Source organism: Embiotoca jacksoni, unplaced genomic scaffold (assembly GCF_022577435.1).
Source record: "Embiotoca jacksoni isolate LCO1_2020_lvr unplaced genomic scaffold, fEmbJac1.0.p SCAF_6, whole genome shotgun sequence".
In the NCBI taxonomy this organism is placed as follows: Eukaryota; Metazoa; Chordata; class Actinopteri; family Embiotocidae; genus Embiotoca; species Embiotoca jacksoni.
In genome coordinates this window covers 3919337-3941039 of record NW_027185414.1, presented here as the reverse complement: position 1 = coordinate 3941039, position 21703 = coordinate 3919337, and the positions used below count along the sequence as shown (strand labels likewise).

Sequence of the window (21703 nt, the reverse complement as noted above, 5' to 3'; positions counted from 1 at the left end):
ATCTTTTTTGTACTTTTTTCACCAGATAAGCTCACAAAAAGAGTTTGCTCGGTTGCCATATAGCAAGTGTAAACTGGACATTGTTTCCTGCCACACCACTCATCTGTTTTCATTCATTTTGGTATCCATCTTGGATATTTTGTATCTATGTCTGCTGAGGCAACTTCCTATAATAGAAAAGCAAGTGTGAATTCATCAGATAGTTGAATTCAAAGTGACTTAATAGCAGTCACTTCCAGGAGCTGAGCGTATAACAGACTATTCGTAGGATGTGTGCAGGTCTTCCCGTGCTGATTTGGCTCCAGTAAACATCACATTGCAGCAGAGATGTGTCTGTCTGCAGTTTCTGATGTCAAGTTTTCTAAAAGCCATGTTACTAAAACATGTTCAAGTCATGTACAGGTGGTTGAGCTGTCAGTTTACGCATTCATGTAGACAACTAATGCTTTAATTTAAAATACTGTAATTATTGTACATGTGTAGACACACACAGATTTTGGTAGGCTTGTTTGCACTGTTTGCTATGTGATCATACAGCATAGGGTTAACCAACTGTTCTGCAAAGAATTAGAGATCAAATCACCTTAAGTGGCTACCAGGAGCCCATAATCATCATTGGGTGCAATCTATAGTGTTTATAGTGTTTTTATTCTAAAGTCTCTTCCTGCTCCACCAATACAGAGTGCCAAGATATAATGGGGGAAGACTTGTATTTTCCATTTGCCCCTGTGGATGCTTTCACAAAATCATGCTAACAAGCAAAGTTTTCTTCCCCCTAAATAGATTCTACAGAGCAGTTTGAGTTGAAGATGGTGACTTCATTAAAGGTCCCTATCATCACTTTACTGGGGTTGTATTTGCAGTGTTGACATTTTTGTGGTTTTAAGTACCAAAAACCATCTCTATATACTTTTACATTTCTTGGAGCTCTACCAGGAACCGGCTGTTTTGTGTCTGCGTCTTTCAGGCCCATTGTGAACACTTATAAATTCCCAGGTGTTCACCTCAACAATAAACTGGACCCGTCGGACAACACGAGTGTCCTCTTCAAGAACGGCCAGAGTCGACTCCATCTGCTGAGAAGACCGAGGTCCTTCAGAGTCTGCAGGACTCTGCTGAGGACATTTTATGACTCTGTGGTGGTGTCGGCCATCTTTTATGCAGCGGTCTGCTGGGGCTGAGCAGGTACAGAGAGGGGCAGGAGGAAAATAAACAAGCTGGTCAAGAGGGCCAGCTCTGTCCTGGACTGTCCCCTGGACTCCATAGAGGAGGTGGTTGAGAGGAGGATGTTAGCCAAGCTGACATCAATCATGATCAACACCTCTCACCCCCTCCATGAGACTGTAGGAGCTTTAAGCAGCTTCCTTCAGTGCCAGACTGCTGCACCCTCAGTGCAGGAAGGAGCGCTACCGCAGGTCGTTTGTTCTGACAACAGTCAGACTTTTCAACACCACAATAAAATAATGTTGCACTGGTCATTTCATTCCACAGCGCCTGTCACTTCGCATTCATCGTCCAAGCTGTATTTATTTATCTTTATTTTATTTTATTTTATTTTATTTTATTTTATTTTATTTTATTTTATTTTATTTTATTTTATTTTATTTTATTTTATTTTATTTTATTTTATTTTATTTTATTTTATTTATTTTTGTGTATATAGTCTATTTTTTTTCTAAAATAATAATGTTTTGTCTATCTTATTTTGTTTATTTCATATGTATTTGTAAATTTGTCCATACTGTGTACATGCAGCTGTGACGACAACATTTTCCCACCGTGGGATTAATAAAGTCGAAACTAATCTGATATCAGTGACCCTCTCTTCTGATTGGCTGACTCTTTTCTGAGTCACACACACAGGCCAACTACAACCTTCCTTTGACAAAGTGACCACTTAGTTTTGTCTTCCAAATAAAAGGTTGGATGGTAGGATGTTCTGAGGGTGGACATATGATATAGGCGGGAGTTTGTGACATCACAAATTTAAATGGCACAGTTTCTTCCTACAAGCTGTGTGCATTTTTCTGTGGACTGAATGTGTTGATACTTTCACAGTTTTCAAATAGCACTTAGACCTGCTTTATCAAAACAGAAGTTTGGATTTATAAATTATGGGACCTTTAAGGTCAGTCCAGTCTTTTTTTTTTACCACATTTTGGTGTTTTTAAAGTGTCCATGTAAATGTCATGCATTTCGCTAAGAGTCTGCCCTGAGTGCAGCTGGGCCTTAATAAAGTGAAGGTTAAACTATACTAATTTACCTGTCATGCAGCTCTTGGAAATGTAACGTTTAATTCAGCTAATCCACTGGCAGTCATATCAGAAGATTACAGGTTTGATCCATTCATATTTCACACACATTTAAAGAAAAATCCATTTTGCAGTGAGAGGCGTAAATGTTTGACTTTGCGTCGGTCGCTGCTTTCCAGAGAGCCGGGATTAAAGAGGCGCTAACAGAATAAAAGGATTGGGGATGCACACTGCCTCCGGCACATCGCGTCAGTTGCTAAAGAAGAAGAATATTTTCCTGTTTTTTTTTTTATTTTTTCATGGGCCAGACAGAATGAGCTTCCTCGAGGACTGGCAGCATGGGTGCCTGCCGCTAACTCTGCTGCAAATAATCTCCAATAACATCACCCTGGAAGCTGCGGCGGCTTATTTAGCATTTAGCCGCCCCCTTCGCCCTGCTGCCTTCCTCTGGCTTGCGATTGGCCGGGCTGTGCACCACACTGCTGTAGCCGCGGCCCTCCGGCTAAAGGGCACGCAGACAAAGAGGCAGAGCCGATTATCTGTGTCTCACCCAGAGGCAGCACACAGCAGATGCCTATTGTGCTGCTTCAATGTGATGTTGGAGCCTTTCGCACGAGCCACAAAAGACTTGAGATTATTGAGATTTCCCAGATAGTATTGCCACTGTTACTGATATTAAGATATTGCAGGGAGTGTGAAATATCTGTGCAACCAACCTGCAAAACAAAGCAACTGTTTTGGAGTTACACTTTACTGGGTGTGATAAGGGGCGCCAGATAAGGAAAAAACAGAGCTGAAGTACACTGACTGATTGCAACTAATTTCCCCCCCTTCACTTTTAAATGTTGCCTCATCATGCAGGCTTATCATCGGTGAATAAGATGCAGGATTTGAGTCTTCCGAACCACAGAAAGCTTCACCTGAAAGCAGAGTCGGAGGCTGTTTGAGTTGAACAAAAGAGTCCTGTCTTCACGTTGAAGTAGATGAATTAACAACTCTTTATATGTTACAAAACTCTGTTTATTGCGTCAAACATGTTTTACAACCAATTAATTATGTGTAAAGGAGCAGTTGAAAGCAGGAAAGTAGCGTGTTATTCCAAACTCTGCAAATCAGAGCTGCTTTGATGAGGCTGTGCTGTTTAACAGAGATTTCAGTCAGGCGTCGGTACTTTTATCACTTTTATCACCTTCTTCATGTTTGATCCATATTGACTACCTCTTTTTTTTTTTTTTTTATAAATTTTAATTTTTATGTGCCACAGTGGACACACCATTTTCTCCTCTTGTTTTTTTTTTTTTTACCCTTGTCACTAAAACCTGTGCGAGCAACTAGAGAAACATAACATACAATGAATTAATAAATGAGGACATTGTTATTTTAAAGCTTGTAAAGGACCCACAGTGTAATTCTAGCTTTTATTTAACGTGTACATTTCATATGCAACGCAGGTCACTGTCACTGTTGTGTTACAGCTTTGAAATTGCTTCTCTTTCATTGTTAAAACACTGAAATACAATTACAATAACAGAGCCTAGAGTGACTGAGATAACACGGTTTAACGACACCGACATGGCAAAAGGCCATGATCTCCTTTCATCACATGAAACGGAAATTATTTCAGCTGGTTTGATCTTCTTCTATTTACATAATATCGGTGTGGTTGAGCAGCACGGGTGGGCACTTATCACTGATACCGCTTTGTGTATTATTCTCATAATTAAAGGCAATAGCTGCCCGCTGATCATGCTTCATTTGGCGTGATTGAATGATTGGCACTTTCTGAGCTAATATCGTTTTGGCTAAGCACGTAGACACGGTGAAGAGAGTAATGTTGTCAGGACCACGTCACCGACTCTGCCCATGATAGAGTGACTCATTTCCACTTAGCGAGGCTTGATTCCACATGGCTTCCTTCTTGCATAACGCCCCGGCCTATGTCTGTGCCGCCACGCCACTCCGGCTGACACTTCTTAACCAAACACACCAAATGGAATAGACATAAACCCTCACTCCTCATCAGCATTCAGCAGGAAGCACAGGCATCACCCTGGCCCTGCTTTTCATGTAGGACAACAAAGATACCATTTGTACACATCTCAAATGGTTGCTTAAGAAGAAATAGGATTGCACATCACAGCAAATCATGCCCTGTGAGCCGTAACGGTGATTTGGATGAAGAAGGATCGGAGCTGGCTATTTTAGTTTGTTGCACATGATTTAGACTGTAAATTCAGGTCATTTAAAGTTCCCCCCTCAGACATGCTTTAGGATGTAAATCCTACTTTAGTATTACTGAGTAATAATTTGTGGTTTGTCCCAAAAAATCCTGTAAAAAAAAAAATCCTTAAAATTATATCTACTCCTTCTTCCTCAATATTTCATTTTTAAAGTTAAACTTTTGGACACAAAACATCTCCTACTTCATTGTGAAGTCCACTCTCAGTGTTTGTGCACTGGAGGTTTTCATATCACACTTGTGAATATATTGGTTTCCAAGCTATTTATGATGTCACAGATCCTGGCCATAGGTCTGCCCCTTAAAATCAGGTTTTCATTGAGCACAGAGAAACTTTCCCCCTTCAGCAGATGAATTAGCTTCACTGCACACAATGATGTACAGTATGTGCAGAGTTTAATGCCAGAGGCCTCAACTCCACTCAACTGAAGGAACAAGAGGAGAGACAGATTTTTGAGAGGAGAAGGACTTTAACTCTTGACTTACACAAATCGTTTTAGTGTCTAAATAAACAAAAAGGCCCTGATCTAGTCTTCCCTGTGCAGAGCTGAAATTAGAGCTGCACTGTAAATGTTAAAAACAGTTTTGAGGTACTAGTTTTCTATCATTTTGTTTTAGTTTTTGAGGTTTTTTTTCACTTTTTATTTGCTTTGCCTAATCTTTAAATACATAATTACTTGTTTTTTTTTCAAATTGCAATAATATTATCTAATTATGAATTTGGCAGCTCTGGTTATTAGTTGCTTTGCAGATGAATATTTTTCATATAAAATGTGTTTTAAAAGCTTATATTGGACACATTAATACAAATTAAACTACAGCACAGTATATAAAGTAGTTATAGTCACTGCGTGCTGACTGACTCCAGCATCATTCCTGCAGATTATATACAATAAACCAATAGTTTTACAATCTGTGACCTTCTGTGAACAGCTATTCTGCATACTGTTGTGTTTACTTGAAGCTGCTGAGAACTTGGTCTTGGGTTCTTGAAGATTTCTTTAGAACAGAGGTCTTCAACAAGGTACTGCAGTGGGTCTGTGGAATTTTTGGTTGATTAGACAATTTTTCTTTTTCCACAAATTTAAATGTCTTTAAATACACATTAACATGAATCCAACATATTGTAGAGAATGGATAAATGGAGGCAGAAGATGTTATCTTTCAGACAGAAATGCACACATTCAGCGACACACAGGAGCTCTCTCAAGCTGGGCACCGGTTCACTCACAGCGCGAGACTAGCCTGGACCTGTCCCTCCAATCCTCCTACACTCTGCCAGTTTAATATAACATTTACACAATTTTATACAATATATATAGTAGGGGGTCCCTGCTCCATCTCTCTATCAGTTTGGGGGTCCTTGGCCTGAAAAATGTTGAAGACCCCTGCTTTAGAACATAAATATACACTTAAATAACACAATCAAAGTTAAACACTCAAATAAATCTATTTCATTAGGATAGTGTTGGTGTTGTTTGGCAGAGAAAAACAGAAATACAGAAAAAGCTGTTCACGTGGGACCTCAGATTAGATGTTTTAGGGCATTGAGATTGGAAAGCTAAATTTGACACTATGATACAGATTCGTGATATTGTGAATTTAAGAAATTGAATCCTTCTACCATTTTTTAATAAATATATGATTGTAGATATGGAACTATGGGTTGCACAGCTCAGACACTCACTCAGCAGTAATGAGAGAAGCCAAATGCCACAGTCGAAGCAGAACTGGACAGCTGGTGGGACAACAAAAAGTACAGAACTTCTACATTGCAGTGAATTCACAACCCAATAACAGGCACAAAGAGGGATTCAGAGGCCCATCTGCCTCTGATGAGGGCCCGCAGTGAGATGACACTTGTGCAGCTCTGGTATGGGGTCTGGTGCGAGCTGCTTCCTACACAGAATGAATAAAAGCGTTTCTTTAGTGTTTGAACTGAAATTTAGTGTCCGTGGGTCCTGCGAGTGCAACAGAGAAGTTTTAAGATAAGTGTCCAAAGTGTAAAATGACAGCGTGAATGTGAGCAGGGCTTTCCCTCTGCTCTGCTGCGTGGTGAACGGCAGCAGGTCTACCCCAGATCAGCATTGTGCCGTGCTCTCCGAGGACCTGCCCCGCTTCTACCTCTGAAAATAGCACAATAAGGAGGCCTGCTTGAAATAGTCTGGTATCGCATCCTGCTATACCTCAGCTTTATATGCCAGGAGGCGCGTACGAGCAGCAGCAGCGCTTGGAGCGCAGCGAAGGTTCATATGATGGACAGCGCTGACAGGCGTAATGATGTGTAAATTACAAGCGGGTCGGCATTGCAATGTTCTCCCCGGTGGTGAAAGAGCAAACTCATTTTATATACACAATGATCGCTAAAATATTCATAACAAACAAGAAAATAGGGTCAGACTCCCTCCTCCTACCAGACCATTACATTTCCTTTGTGCACGTTAATTAAGTCAACAAATGACTCATAAGATCACAGTGCCTATAGGTTCGGTCTCTAACATGTACGTAGACAAATTAGAGGTTTTGTACAACAAAGACAGGAATTATAATGGCATCTGGTGAAGATAATTTGTTTTGAGGCTGATAGTGCGCAGGGAGCGATGATAAAGTGCTGTAATAAAATACAAACAAAAGGCAGCAAGACAGATCAGACGGGACTTACAGCTCGGAGAGTTGGAGGTGCTGGAAGAGCTGCCATGACAGAGTGGTGAGAGGATTCTTCGACAAGTTTCTGCAGAGGAAAGAGAGAAACAAAGGGGATGTTAAATTGGATTATTTTAGGTGAATTATTTTAGGTCTGTGGCTTGATGTCATGTCATGTCTGCTTTTGTGCCATTTCCTCACTTCTGGTGCTGATGTCCCCTAGTTTCAGGAAACCATTAGCAAACCTTTCTGTGAGGTCACTTTGACATTTTCTTTCTCCTCCTTTGGGCTGAAATTATATTTTCTATCTCTGGGTTTTCTTGTGATATACTCCTTCTTGAGAAACTTTTCAGGTCCCTTCACTTTTTGCACTCTGTATTATTATGTATTTAACTTTTAATGGAAAAAAAAAAAAAATGGCATTTCCGTACAAGGTTTAATATGTTTTTAGAATTTGTTTGTATATTTCTCAAAATTCAAAAACTGAAATTTCTCATTTACAAAAGTACTCAGGCCTTTAATTAAATTTGTTACAGCTTTGGGTCTACTTGGATAAGTCCTTACAGGCTTTACACACCTGGATTTGGACAGTTTATCCCATACCTACTGACAGATCCTCTCAATCTCTGTCACATTGGATGGGAAGCTTCTGTGAACTGTTATCTTCAGGCCTCTTCACAGATGTTCTGTGGGGTTTAAGTCTGGGCTTTAACAAGGCAACTTAAGGACAGTCAGAGACTTGTCCCGAAGCCACCCTGTTATTGTGCATAGCTGTGAAGTCTCAGGTCACTTCACACTGGAGCTGCATTCATTTTTCCAACCTTGGGATTTCTGCCCAAAGAGGTCATTTTTTTGGTCTCCTCAGACCAGAGCATCTGTGCTGTCATATATTCAGTGTTTAATCAGTTTTCCACAGGTTGATACCAGTCAAATTCTAGCTACATTTGTAGGATTATTTAAGCAGAGGATGCACCCGAGACGCAACAAAATGTCGGAATACTTTTGTAAATAAGATATTTCAGGTTTTTTTATTTCCAATAAATTGGCAAAAATATCTAAAAGCATGTTTTCAAGTTGTAATTACTTATTGACAGAAGAGTAAAGGGATAAATAACAGGTTTATCAATTGAGCATTAAAAAAATGAAGGTTACAAATAGTGAAGGTGTCTAAATAGCTTCTGTTATTTCTGCAAATGAAGCTACTAAACTAAATCTTAGTCAAATAAAACAAAACAAGCTAATGGCAAACTTGATGCAAAGGCCGGTGTTAATGGCTGAAAATAAGGCAAAGTACTATTGACAAAGGAAAGGGAATAGGCCTGGCTGTGTGGAGCTTCAGGGCTCAGCCAACTCAATAAAAGAAAGTTGACCGCTTTCAAGTCAAATAATTCAATTGACTTAAGGAACCCCTCCAGCTCAGGAAACCGCTAAATTCAATAGCAAATAGCCACAGACGCACAAGTGATTTGACCAAAACCGGGAATCAGTTTAAATATGAACATCAGGCATCTGTGTATACATTTATCAAATAAAACAACATCTCTGTGAGAGCATTAACACAGCAGTTTGGCATTGAGCACTGTGCAACATCAAACCCTATTTCCAGTCCGAATAGCAGCAAAGTACTCCATTACATTATGAAGGAAAAAATGAAAGAGGCCACGTTCTATCTGATTATTTGTTGTATTTGATGCAGACGGCCGTGGCTTCACCTCAACACTCACACAATGGCTCACCCACTTTGTGCGTTATTGTTCATTTGAACTCACAATCAGAGCCGACAACATCTATGAGGGCAGTCAGGACTCATCTCTCCAGCCACACTAAAGAAATGATGCAGGATACAACACATGTACTGTGTTTAAATGGAAGCACCAGGATATTTGAAAAACAAACACAACACAGCAATACAAAAAAATGTCCCAAGCAAATGTGCTATTAAAATTCAAAATAATACAAGGATCAACATTTCAATAAATTGTGGTATAAGGGATGAGGAAATTGTAATCATCATATATAAATTGAAGTATGTTACATTGTATAGTAATATAAATCAGAACTAAAAATCCAATTATAGTATCTAGTTTTAACATTTTCTATTTATGTGCATTATTCACTGAATTCAGTATCACTGTGTGTGTGTGTGTGTGTGTGTGTGTGTGTGTGTGTGTGTGTGTGTGTGTGTGTGTGTGTGTGTGTGTGTGTGTGTGTGTGTGTGTGTGTGTCTGTGAGAAAGTGAATTTATTCTGTAGTAGGTTCATTTGTATGGAAGACCTATTAGATACTCCTGTAACCAGACGTGTCGCCATAGCAACTGGGAGCTAAGGATGTTGCAGGTCTGTTTTATTTCTTGCTATATCACACATGCACATGCAAACACACATATTTGCAGGTGCATAACAGCCCCACAGAGGTGCACCTGCTTGAACATGCACATGCACACACACACACACACACACACACACACACACACACACACACACACACACATTGGTTAAACATCATCAGCCTGAAATGCGTGCTGGTGTGAATGCACTGGCTGCTCTGAATCCAGGCGATATGTGTGAGAATATGTAAAGATGCTGCATGAAATTTCCCCTCCCAAAGAAAACCTGCGGTCCCAAAGGGATAGTATTATACACTGGAAAAATACATTACAGGGAAAGAGAGTGAGACGGGGAGAGGAGTCAAAAGGTGGGCGAGCAAAACACAGCTCATTAGGTGATGCAGAGCAGGGCCACTCAACACTTGCGTCAAATCACACTCCCCAAAATAGACACACGTTAGACCACAGATTTCCAAATATACATACGTTAGACCAAAGATCTCCAAATATACATACGTTAGACCAAAGATCTCCAACTATACATACGTTAGACCAAAGATCTCCAGCTATACATACGTTAGACCAAAGATCTCCAACTATACATACGTTAGAACAAAGATCTCCAAATATACATACGTTAGACCAAAGATCTCCAACTATACATACGTTAGACCAAAGATCTCCAAATATACATACGTTAGACCAAAGATCTCCAAATATACATACGTTAGACCAAAGATCTCCAACTATACATACGTTAGACCAAAGATCTCCAACTATACATACGTTAGACCAAAGATCTCCAACTATACATACGTTAGACCAAAGATCTCCAACTATACATACGTTAGACCCCAGAAGATGTCAGACTTCAAATAGACACGTCAGACCACAGGAGATGGGTTTGTAGCTGAATTAACATCTAACAATCAAAATGATTACACTTGAGCAGTTCACCCTAAGTTAGAAAAGTCTTCATCCGAGTTAACTACAGAAAGACACGCTTAGAAGAGACGTCAAGGAAACATTAAAGACATTAAAAACATGAAAGACTTCATCGGGAGCTACTTTCAGGACCAAACCGAGCCCAAGGAGCAGCATATGCAAACAAATGCATTTAAAATAACTAAAAAAGAAATGGGAATATATTTATGTTCTTCAAAACCACACATGTATCATACAATATGTACGAGTTTTGCAAAAACAAACAAAATGTATGGCAATTTTAGTTTATGAGGAAATTCTGTGACCCCTTTACTGAGTAAAGTTAGCATATGACTGGTTTGTTTAGCCAGCTAGAGTCTATAACAGACCTGAAAATCAACATTACAACAAGAAAAATGCCGATGAAGTCATGTCACCTATGTCCCTCTTAAAGTTTAATGCACAAGTTTGACATTTTGGGAAATTGATACAACTTCCATGTCTGCATTGTAAACTAACATGAGCAGCCAATTATCTTAGTTTAGCACAGTCTGTCCATAAAAATGCAACCTGTCACTTTTACTCCTTGTTTTTCTTTTTTTTATTTATTTTTTTTAAACATATTTAACAAACCAGACAAAACATACATACTAATAACTTAATATTAGTGTGGGTGACAGGTGAATCTTGTGTGGAAAGAGCCAGGCTAGCTGTTTCCCCCTGTTCCCACTCTTTATGCTAAGCTAAGCTAACCAGCGGCCGGCTGCATGGACCCTCAGCAAAAATTATAATAAAACATCTTTACCTACATTTTCTGAACTACTGTTTTAATAGTATTACTTTTAATAATAGTAATATGATATAAATACGATTATATTATTCACACATATCTTCGATTGAGACACTAAAACGCTTGAGGAATGGCAGTGTACTTAGTTCAGTGCAATGAATACAGCCACGGTGTAGCTAATAGATTACATTTGTAAAAGCAAACTCACAGTACAAGTAGTAATACACATGGGACTTTCAATTAAGTATTGTTTGTATGTTTAAGTTGTTCTTGCATACAGGTTAGTAAAGACGAGAGAGGAGGAAGAGGAGGAGTGTTTTCTGAACGCAGAGTGAGACTTCTTTCACATCTCTGGTAGGAAGTGTTCTCTTTTCAAAGGTCATCCTTCGCATCTCGACAAGAAATGTCAGCTAGAATTGGATTGTGGGGGGGGGTAAATGAATTAATAAATATATAAACAAATCAGCAAATAAGCCATCAAAGCCGACGGAATGCCAAAAGACAGGAGGTGAGGAAGGCCAAGTGCTGCTGTGGGGAGGGCGGGGGGAGTATTAAATCAAAAAATTAGCGATGTAGAAAATTAATCTATTTATAAACTCGGTAGCTTTGTTTTCAGGGCTGGAAGGATATACTGTGTACTTCAAACCAACACACACATGTATATACTGTATACACACACACAGACCAAACTGCAAAACAGACAGAGTATCAACATCCACACAACAGCTCTTCAGTCATTGAGCCACAAGTCATCTCCCCTCCTCAGACAGCGCTCATTTGAATAAGGAATGATAATTAGGTGCTTCACATGAAATTTTCATTAGGTTGGGGGGGGGAAAAAGAAGCATTACAGCAACGGATGCATCTAGGTGTTAATATTGATGACAGCGTTGGCTCCCCCAGCCCAGAGGGCGACGAATCGAATGCTAAACTGAATCTGGCTGTTTTGCTCCACTGCAGAGGAGGTGCAACTCCTCCTCCTTCCTTCTTTAATAATTCTGTTTGGCACGGATGCCACTGGGAGGGCTTGGCTACTCGAGAGGGTTGGCTAATTAGAGCAGCATTACTGGTAGCTACTGTCTGAGTGTGGGGGAGCGCTGCGAATTGACATTCAGGACCACGAGGAGAGGAACCAGACAGCCACTGAGCGAGATGTCGCAGCGGATCAGCAGCGCCGACGCGGTGAAATCTAGTCGTCATCTGTCACGCCGAGGAGCTGCTAATATATGCTGCAGACACGTCGACTAATTGTTTCCTTTTAACTGCTTTTGTTACTTTTAAAGAGATTGTCTTCGCCTCCGAATGTCTCACAGCTTTTTGTCTTATGAGTAACGTTGATGACCGTAAGCTGTGAAAAAACACCTTTCAAAATATGCCTAGTTTTAAAATATCATGGTTGTCAATCTTAAAAGAGAGTTGTTTTACTTCAGGGCTGAAAAAGCTGGCATTTCAGCAAAGGGATGATTCTCATGTACAGGTTATGAAATAATGGCGCATCATAAATATGAAGGCCATCTCTTGTTTCAAAAAGGAAACAGGAAAAGGTAGTTACAGTGTTACATATAATACATACAATACAAACCTGACAGATGCATCCTGCAGGTCTCTTTTCACGCTTTAGTTCATCCAAATACCCACAAAAACACCCCATTTACCTGAAAACGCTCGCATTCAGCTTCGGCATTATTCTGTACTTATTATGTTGATCCACTGCCTAAAACTTCAAAGCCACTCCTGCTTATCAGCAAAGGTATTCCCGAAATAAATAGCTCCGCTCATTTGCCGGGGCTGAACTTGCCACAACCCCAAACACCTGCCTATAGCTGGAAGGTCACCAATAAAGAGCCGGCTCCACAGAGCAAAATACTAGTTAAGCCACTAATATGGAGTGCATGAGTCTACGGCGCTCCAGCCGTCGGCGTGTCTCCGCCTGATAATGCTCAGAACTTATTTCATGCCTTTCAGCGCACTCAGTGTAACTATGCATCTCATGGTCCACCGGTCCATGCCCCTCTACAGCTTAAATATACTGCATGCAACCTGCCTGAATGCACACTGTGATAGAGCACTGAATATATGTTGATATGCATGTTCCACCAGACTGGACCGGCCATCATATATCTCAGCTCTCTTAAGCTCCACTCGGACTGGATTTGTCTCTCGGGGGGAGGTGGCGTGATTTAAATGTGTTTTGTGCTGGTCAATGGTTTATTGTCCAGTAATTGTAGCTGAATTGTATTTTTTTTTTTCAGCAGGAAAAGCTGTTTTTTCTTCTTAAACAGCTCAGTAAGAAACCTGACTCTGTTCTGAAAGTTTATGTACCAATCCGATGCCATGGAAGCAAGCTGAAAGCAACATGTTGGCCTGTGAGAGAGGCAGTGATTTCATAGAGCTCCGCCGCAATGGCAGACAGTCACTGATAAAGATTGATTCTTACATGTACTGAATGCCTATATATGACAATACAAATCATCAAACCATCAGACAGTTAAAGCTGGTTCTCTTTGAAGTGTCAGCATTTTTTTTAGCCTGTATTTGTTTACGTTCGGGAAAATTGGGTTCATTAAAAATATGTGGAATTAGGTATCAGCACTTCCTGTTTGCGATCTTTGATTTCTACGCAGACGATTTATGGTTGTTTATTCGTGCTGGAAATTGGAGATAATGATATTATCTAATGTGAGTCACACTCAGGGATATCAATATGTTTTTCTCACGTGGTATCTTCGCCTCACCTTAACCTCTACCACACCCCCTCACTGGGCATTTAGCCGTCTCGTTCAGCTAGTCCTACATTATGTCTATGTCTATTACAGATCATATTATGTCAGGGTATTTAATGATGGTTAGAATACCGCCTGGAACGATGAGCTGAATTACCGCTGAACACAGTGAATAATTTATTCCCACCTCCACTTGTGATGTCCGAATGGGGCTGCAGTTCACCTTCATGCTGTCTGGGGCGCTGTGACCTCAGACTCAGATCTCACCGGAACTTAATTTACATTTAAAGGGTAAGTACACCCTCCAAATCTTCTACAAGCCTCCCTCTGACTGCACATTTTTAAAAAAAATGCAACAGCGAGAGGGGAGCGGAGGGGAGGATACCGCTAAGTAGCCACGAGAAGCTGCGAGAGAAACGGGCCATTACTATGAGCACATTCACGCCCCTTTGAGTCACTGTGTGGATGTCTGGATTGTAGCAGAGCTAGAAGACCTACTACAAGAGGCTGTGGGGGAATAAAGTGCAAGGCTGGAGCCCCGCTGTTTATCGTGGCGAACGTTCATCAGCTTTAAATATCTTGTTAAGCTCTGAATACAACAGAGTTAAAGTTCAGCCTCAGAGCTATCGGAGAGCCCATGTGTTGTCTTTACTGCCAGAGCTGAGAAATAAATCGTATTAATGTGCTTTGTTGTATTTTGGTGCTTATCAGGCTAATGATAACGTCACTAGCAGCAGAGATAGCCTACTTCTTAGACTACTTCAGTCGGGGAGATCAACTCACTCAACAGACATCAGACAGACTTTATTACATCACCGGTGGGAGGAGCCAGAGAATTCAACTCAGGTAAAGTTTTTAGTGCGGGCAGACAGAAACGAGCTAATTTTGAGCAGGAAAAGCCACTTTGATACATAGTTATGAATTACGTTGTGTAAAGAAAAATAAAGTATGTCGTTTTTCTTTGAAAGTAAATTACTCTCAAATTATTATTACTTGTTTTTTTTTTTTTTTTTTTTATCAATTATTGCCATTCTGAGTAGGAACATTCCTCCAAGTTCAAACCGTGACTTGCAAATCGTGAAATATACCTCATCTAATCTTCTTAGAACACCTTGATGCCTCTTCCTCCAAACATCCCCGTCCATGCCTAGTAACTCTTTTTTTATGCCCACGAGTTCTATTTTCAGGGCTTCCTCTGAGATTTTTTTTTTTCTTTTTACTGGCGCACACAGTTCGAGGACTAAACCTACATATATATTCTCATACGGGTTCATATTGTACATGTGACTCTTGAGGTTTATATGATGTTATATGAGGATGAGCTCTCGCTACCACACATATTCTTTGACAGCTGCAGTACTTCAAAGAGCATTTTCAACCACATCTAACTAGTGTATAATGTCTGCAAAATAAATGTTCACCTCCCTGAAGCAAAGGTCACAAGATCACAAAGGTATGGTCAAGTTTCAGAAAATAAAATTCATGCAATGTAAATTCAAGACATGAACACAAAATGGAGGAAGTATGTTAAACTTTCTGAATTTGCACTGAAACTTGTCATCAGGCATTCAACAGTAAACTCTAGAATAATCTTATATGAATGTAATTCTATGAAAAACTGGGATGAGTACAGCAAAGGTGTCCAAATTCTTTCCCATAAAGGGCCATAAATCAATCTGGATGGAGGGCCGTGGGCCAAAAATACATGTTTATTTTATGTGTACAAAACTCATATTATGTACTTTTTAGCTGCACAAAATTTACACTTTGTAGTCATTACTGGTAGAATTTTACAGCATTTAATAAGGAGAATAAGTATGAGCTTGGCAAATACTGTGCGCCAAAACAAAGAAGATGGGGGCTGCTCTGCTGTACAGTGTACAAAACACTTATTGATGATTCTCAAACATGGGTCATGCCACCAGGACTTGAAGCACAGATTGTTCAGCTGCCACGAAGCGACACAAAAGTCCTGGTTTAGGCAGTGAAACCAGCTGCTGTGGTTCTCAGCATACTGTTAAAATTGTTTGATCCAGTGATCAAGAGTGATTATATAGCTGAATTTCTTAGATGTACGAAAAACTAAGTGTGGCATTTTCAAACATGGGTATGCAGCAGTGGTATAACATTGCACTGTGAACAGTGCAATGTTATAATAGGAAGCCTCTGGTCTCAGTCACCTCCTCCAGTTTCCTCAAATCATGTTTTTTTGTTTTTTTTTACAGAAAACGATCAAATATTCACTTTTTACTTTTGCTGATTTGCGCCATATTAACAATAGTCTTTAATGCTTTGAACAAATCCGGATGGCTCAACACTTAATTGTAAATTGCAGTTTAATATGCTTCGCGGTGATTGACTCATTTGTTTACAGTAATTACCCAAATGTCCCAAAATCAATGATGTAATTATTAATTTATTAATGCTAAAAAATGTGGGACATAATTAAAAATGGAATAATTTGCGCAAAGCAAATCAAGTCTGTCTCTTCAGATATTCCTTCCTGCACGCAGTACATGTAGTGTCAACCGCAAAGAGCCGACACTGTGGACCGAAGATTTTTGGTGGGAAAAACTCTCAGGTGGAAAACACTCACTGGTCATAGTTCGTCAGTTACCACTGTCGTCTTTAGGTCTGCTTAATTTCATAAATTTGGGAGGCACAGTGTAGGGGTTGATATTTATCATCTGTATTAAACATCATGTCCTATCAAAACATTTCCGACTGGCCTCCCACCTATCCAAACATGAAGACACCGTTCAATCATTCATGGAGAAGGATGAATACATCTCATAACGTTGTGACGAATGTGCTTCAGTGAGACAGCACTTGTATAGTATTACCGATAAAGGAAGGAGAATGAATGTGCTTAAAATCTCCCACCTAAGGCAGTTCAATCATTGGAAACACAAAGCGAGGGAGTGAGCTCCATAAATTGTGTTGGAGGTACCATATGGAATTCATTTCATCAAAACAGCCAGGGAGAGACTTCAAACAGCCACCACTTCATTATAATCGAGAATATTATTCACCCCCCCAAATCTGCATCAAACATAGGTAAGGTTGGCTCTGGGGAAGAGGGATAAAAATAGTCGATTCTTTAATCTCGGAAAAATCCTCTGGTTGTGGTATATGTGTGCATGTGTCGCACTAATCGCACAGCACACTTCCTCTCATCTGCTTTTAAACCTGTTTATTCCTCCTCCACATCCAGCCCGTTTAAATTACATCAAACTGAAACTAATACCTGAACAAGGTACATAGCTCGCAGCAGTTCTAATAAGTCCAGCTGTATGTCAAAAGTACGCAACAGCAGCTTGTGTGTGTGTGTGTGTGTGTGTGTGTGTGTGTGTGTGTGTGTGCTATTGTTTATCCTGGGCAGTTTCTTAGATAGATGTAGGTAGTCTAGAGCGAAGTGGAGCAGAAAAGTCAGTGGAATATTGATGGAAGGAATAAAATCAAAATAAAAAAGGGGGTTTATGTGTAATTTACATAAATTTGACTTTCAAACTGTTTGCTTGATGTGACTGATCTCACAACTCACTTCTGTTCTACCTGTAATTTCTCTCCAGTCCTCCCTCGTTCTCTCCTCTCAGGGGTCTCCAACTGTTTTTTGCTCTGACAATTACTTTGACAAAATCAGAGGCTCTCGGACACTGTAACATTTATTCACATAGCTGAGCTCCAACAAAGAAGCTTCCTTCACGTGAACAGTAACACATTTATACACAACGCACACATACTCAACCGGTAGCTTGTAAGCTGGTGGTTGGAGACGCCTCTGTGTGTATGGCATACGTCGAGTTTCACGTCGAGTGCATGGATCCTTGGCTAACAGTGACAATGCTAATGATTAGCAGATGATGTTTACCATTTTAATCAGCACGCCAACCTTGGCAAAATGCAAGTAGAAAACACCAAGTATGATCGAGTTTTGCATTAGCTAAAGAAATTAAAATGATAATGAGAAATGATGTCCCAATCTGCTTTGTGTGGGATTTTTGTCATATGCAGATTGATTTTTGAAAGACTGGACAGCAAAAAAAAACACATTCAATTCGATTTTATTTTTCAATCAGGATCCAAACTACATTTAGAGGTGGCTTGAAGTGTGATTCGAATCGTATAGGTACAGATCAGTCCGGATGCTCTGGTGGATCAGATCGGTTTTCAAGCGTCACACAGCTGGACACAATTGAGCAGCATCTACGCTACCGCTGGCGGAGCTATCAGGAAGTGTCGATTTTACAAAAACAACGCTCCACAGACAGAATCTGAAATAAACTGTCTGCTGCCACGTACGTAGTTATCGCAGCAACCCATGGAGATAGGCCGGTGATGTCTGGACACCCCAAATCAGATCTGTTTGCTTACAACAGTAAGGACCGTCTGTTGTATAGACCTGATTCGAGAAACAATAAATGAACCGCCGGTCAGCAGGGTCCATCCCGTGTGCACATGCCAATGTTTTGATACGTTTCCGTCTGAAATGACCGACTACCTCGCATCCCCCGAGCTCCACCGTGTAGCCTTACTAACAATAAAACAGTACCCTCCCATCTTAATGTGCATGAGCTCTTTCATAAAAAACAAAAAAACAAAACAACAATCTTTCAGAGAAAAATTGCTACCTGAACGATTCAATATGTGAGAATAGAGGAGTTTATCTTCAGCTCAATAACTATTCTGTAAACAAAGGTGTTCCGGTGACTCAACATTAATAACAGCCTGTTGTATCTCTTACTTTTATTCCAGCAACAGCTGCAAATAACGAGGAATGATTACTTTTAATAAGGGCTTAATCCTGCCTTTTCTCTAGCTTTTTATGAATCCTGCTATCAGCCCAATAACACCAACAAATTAGTCTGTGCATACTGCCATTGTTTGGCTGATACTCATCACTAAACAGCTTTTTTTTGGGGTGCTATTTCGGCTTTTGCTGATAGGAAAGGGTAAGAAGGTGAATGAAAAAGCAGATGATGTAACGAGGGAGAAAGGCGTGACACCAAGCCATTAAGTCTGCTTGGCACAATTATGGCAAAGACATTAGTATCTGCAATATATGCCTGCAATATCATTTGAGGTTTCATTTTGTCACTGTAATTAAAGTAAAACAATATTGTGCACAGTCATCCGTCTAAGCTGCTGATTGCATGGGGGAGATGTGAGTCAACGTTCCAAGCCATGAGAGAGTGAAGCCTTTAAGCCATGGTTTTTGATTATTTCTCCAGATAGGAATGGAGATGTTACTATAGACTGAGTAATGTAATGAAAGCTGTCATCAATCTAATGAGACAAGCCGACACAGAACCGCCGACGGGCTGACAGCGCTGCCACAGGTGTACTCTGATCACATGATTCTGATTGTTCATTTTGGAGATGAAATATGCAGTTAGCCTCGGCCAAAGATGCGACGCAAGAACAGGTCCGTACCAGGAGAGGGACAGAGCAGAGAAACGGAGAGACAGACGTAGCAGTTTTCTGACGGTGAATCACGGGAGCTCAGGGTTCCCATGGAGAAAAGTTTGCTGCTTGTTCAGCTGAAGGTACACACTGCCAACCTGTTCTGGCCAGCTGCTTTATGAAATGCCTCTTGCTGAAATCGATAAAATGTTCGAGTTGATTAAAACACCAATAAAAGACACCCGGGAGTATTTCTCTTCAGACGACTGCGGGAAACATTTTCAGCCTCTCTTCTGGCCTCGTCTCTAAGAGTGCTTTTCCGGCAAGCAAGTCATTCAATGGAACACGACTGTAGTAAATGCAGCAAATTGCATATTTGTATTTGTTAGCTACATAGTAAAACATCAGCATCTGTAATGGGAAAATAATCTCCCACGTTGTTCAGACACGGGTAATAACGGACGTCAAGACTCTGAGTTGACTTCCAATAATGTCTGTGCAGAAAATAAAGACATGGAGGTAGTCGAGGGGACGACACTAAGTATGACTTGGCGCCCTTTCCCCAAAGCAGGACTCCATAAATTTGTGGCTGAGTGAGTTTCAGTCATAATCCAGACGTTTCAGTGAAGTGATTAAGGCGTTCCTGCAAGGTGGACCTGCGTCCAAAACCACTGCAGCCGGAGTGCAACGCCGGGCTGCAGCTGTGTGCCCATTTTCTCTTCCTCTGTCCTCAGGCCTCGGGACTGGATTAAACGTTGCTTCTGTTAATTAAAACACTTCTACTGAGCCACAAGCTCAGCTAGAGTCTGTGTTTGCCACAATGATTGTTTCTCCCCACCAATAACCCAGACAATAGCCATGGGAGCCACAAGAAAATGGACACAACTCTTTAGAGCGCTGAAAGCTTGTGCTATCAAAGTTGTAATTGTCTAGATGTGGAGCAGGGGGATCCTGTGTCACTGTCAGCAGTTGTAGGGTGAACTATTATCAAAATCCCACTTTTTACTGCAGACCTTGAGGTCTTAACACACTTCCCCACAAGGAAAGGTTTGTGAAAATCTAATTTTGTTTACTTTTGCCATCAGGGGTTACTGGCATTGGTCTGGAAGCTTCTATCATGCAGTAGGACATTAATCCCTTATAATTCTCCCCCTTTTTTTTACTAAAAAAGACGGAAAGCCTGAAAGCATTTTGTTAGTTGGACTCTTAACAGTGAAAATAGTGATCAGCACAAGGGAAGAAACTCCAGTTTTGCTGTGTAGTCACTCTTATCTCAACATGAGCACCTGTTATTGCTGTGTTGGTATCTTAAAAACATGGGATGTTTTGTAATTTCAACCAATATATAGTTTGTCAAATGTGATTCAGAACAGGTTGATGCCATTCAAAATACAGCAGCAGAAGTATGTCAAGATGTTAAAAGTGTAAAATACTATGTTACAGGTACCAAGACTGAGAGTCAGAACTAAATGCTGACATACTCATGTGCTGGCTATATGTTTACCAATGTAACAGCCTTACTTTAGCGTGCCCACACTTGGTAATTACAAATAAAACTCAACCTCTTCAGGATATAACTGGCTTTGTTGATATTTGCTCAGAAGCAAAATTTAAAGTTTGACCTGATGAAAAGTCACGGGAGTACCAAAATTATTTCACCTGATCCTGAGGGGGACATCAGTAGGTGCTTTCGCACCAGAGGAACTTGTTCACGGTTCTAAGACCTGTTGGAAGGAGTACTATGTGTTAGCACTGCAGGTGCTGTTCTCAGAACACGATTTTACCCGGCCGTCACACGGTCCTTCCTGACAGGGAAACAAAGCCACCAGACTCCTTTGACAAAAACAGCATATTTTACCTCATAGAGCACAGGTGTTGCTGGCTGACCACTGCCTCGGTCGGTTCATTTGTTTGCGTTTTTGTGTGACTTTTGTGTTAGATCGGACCTGAACTAATGCGTTAAAACATCACCTAACTCTCACAATGAACACAAACTTGTTCAGCAGAAGAGATGCTACTAACCGGGTGGAAACCCTTGAGGACTCATCGTCTGGAGGCCATGAAAATATGTACTGAATTTCCTCATGATTTATCAACTAGTTGAGGTAATTCAGTGAAGAACAAAGCAGACTGTCGGAAACATTATTAAGAAAATGTCCTAATGTACTTAAAGTAAAAATGCAAATAAATGGTCCCCTACATTGTTACACTTTTATTTATGATCATACTCAATCATCGTCGCTGATTGCTAGCATTTTACTGGATCAGATGTTCACTTTATAAATTGTTGAGTTATCTAAAGCAATGCATCTGTTTGTATGCTGATCATGTGTTTTATATGTAAAATCTGAATGAGCAAACTAACAAATAACTGTAGGTGTTGAATCAGTGCTGTGTAGTAAA

General features: G+C 40.3%; 1 protein-coding gene across 4 annotated transcripts in view; it reads right to left on the bottom strand.

The window, feature by feature from the left end:
• The window catches only part of ntrk3b (neurotrophic tyrosine kinase, receptor, type 3b), a 204861-nt gene that overhangs the window by 112550 nt on the left and 70608 nt on the right, over window positions 1-21703 (bottom strand). For all 4 annotated transcript variants that reach the window (XM_069173510.1, XM_069173511.1, XM_069173512.1 and 1 more), the window contains exon 4: window positions 7154-7222. In XM_069173510.1, the coding sequence (XP_069029611.1) occupies window positions 7154-7222 (69 nt within the window). The remainder of the gene's footprint in view (window positions 1-7153; window positions 7223-21703) is intronic.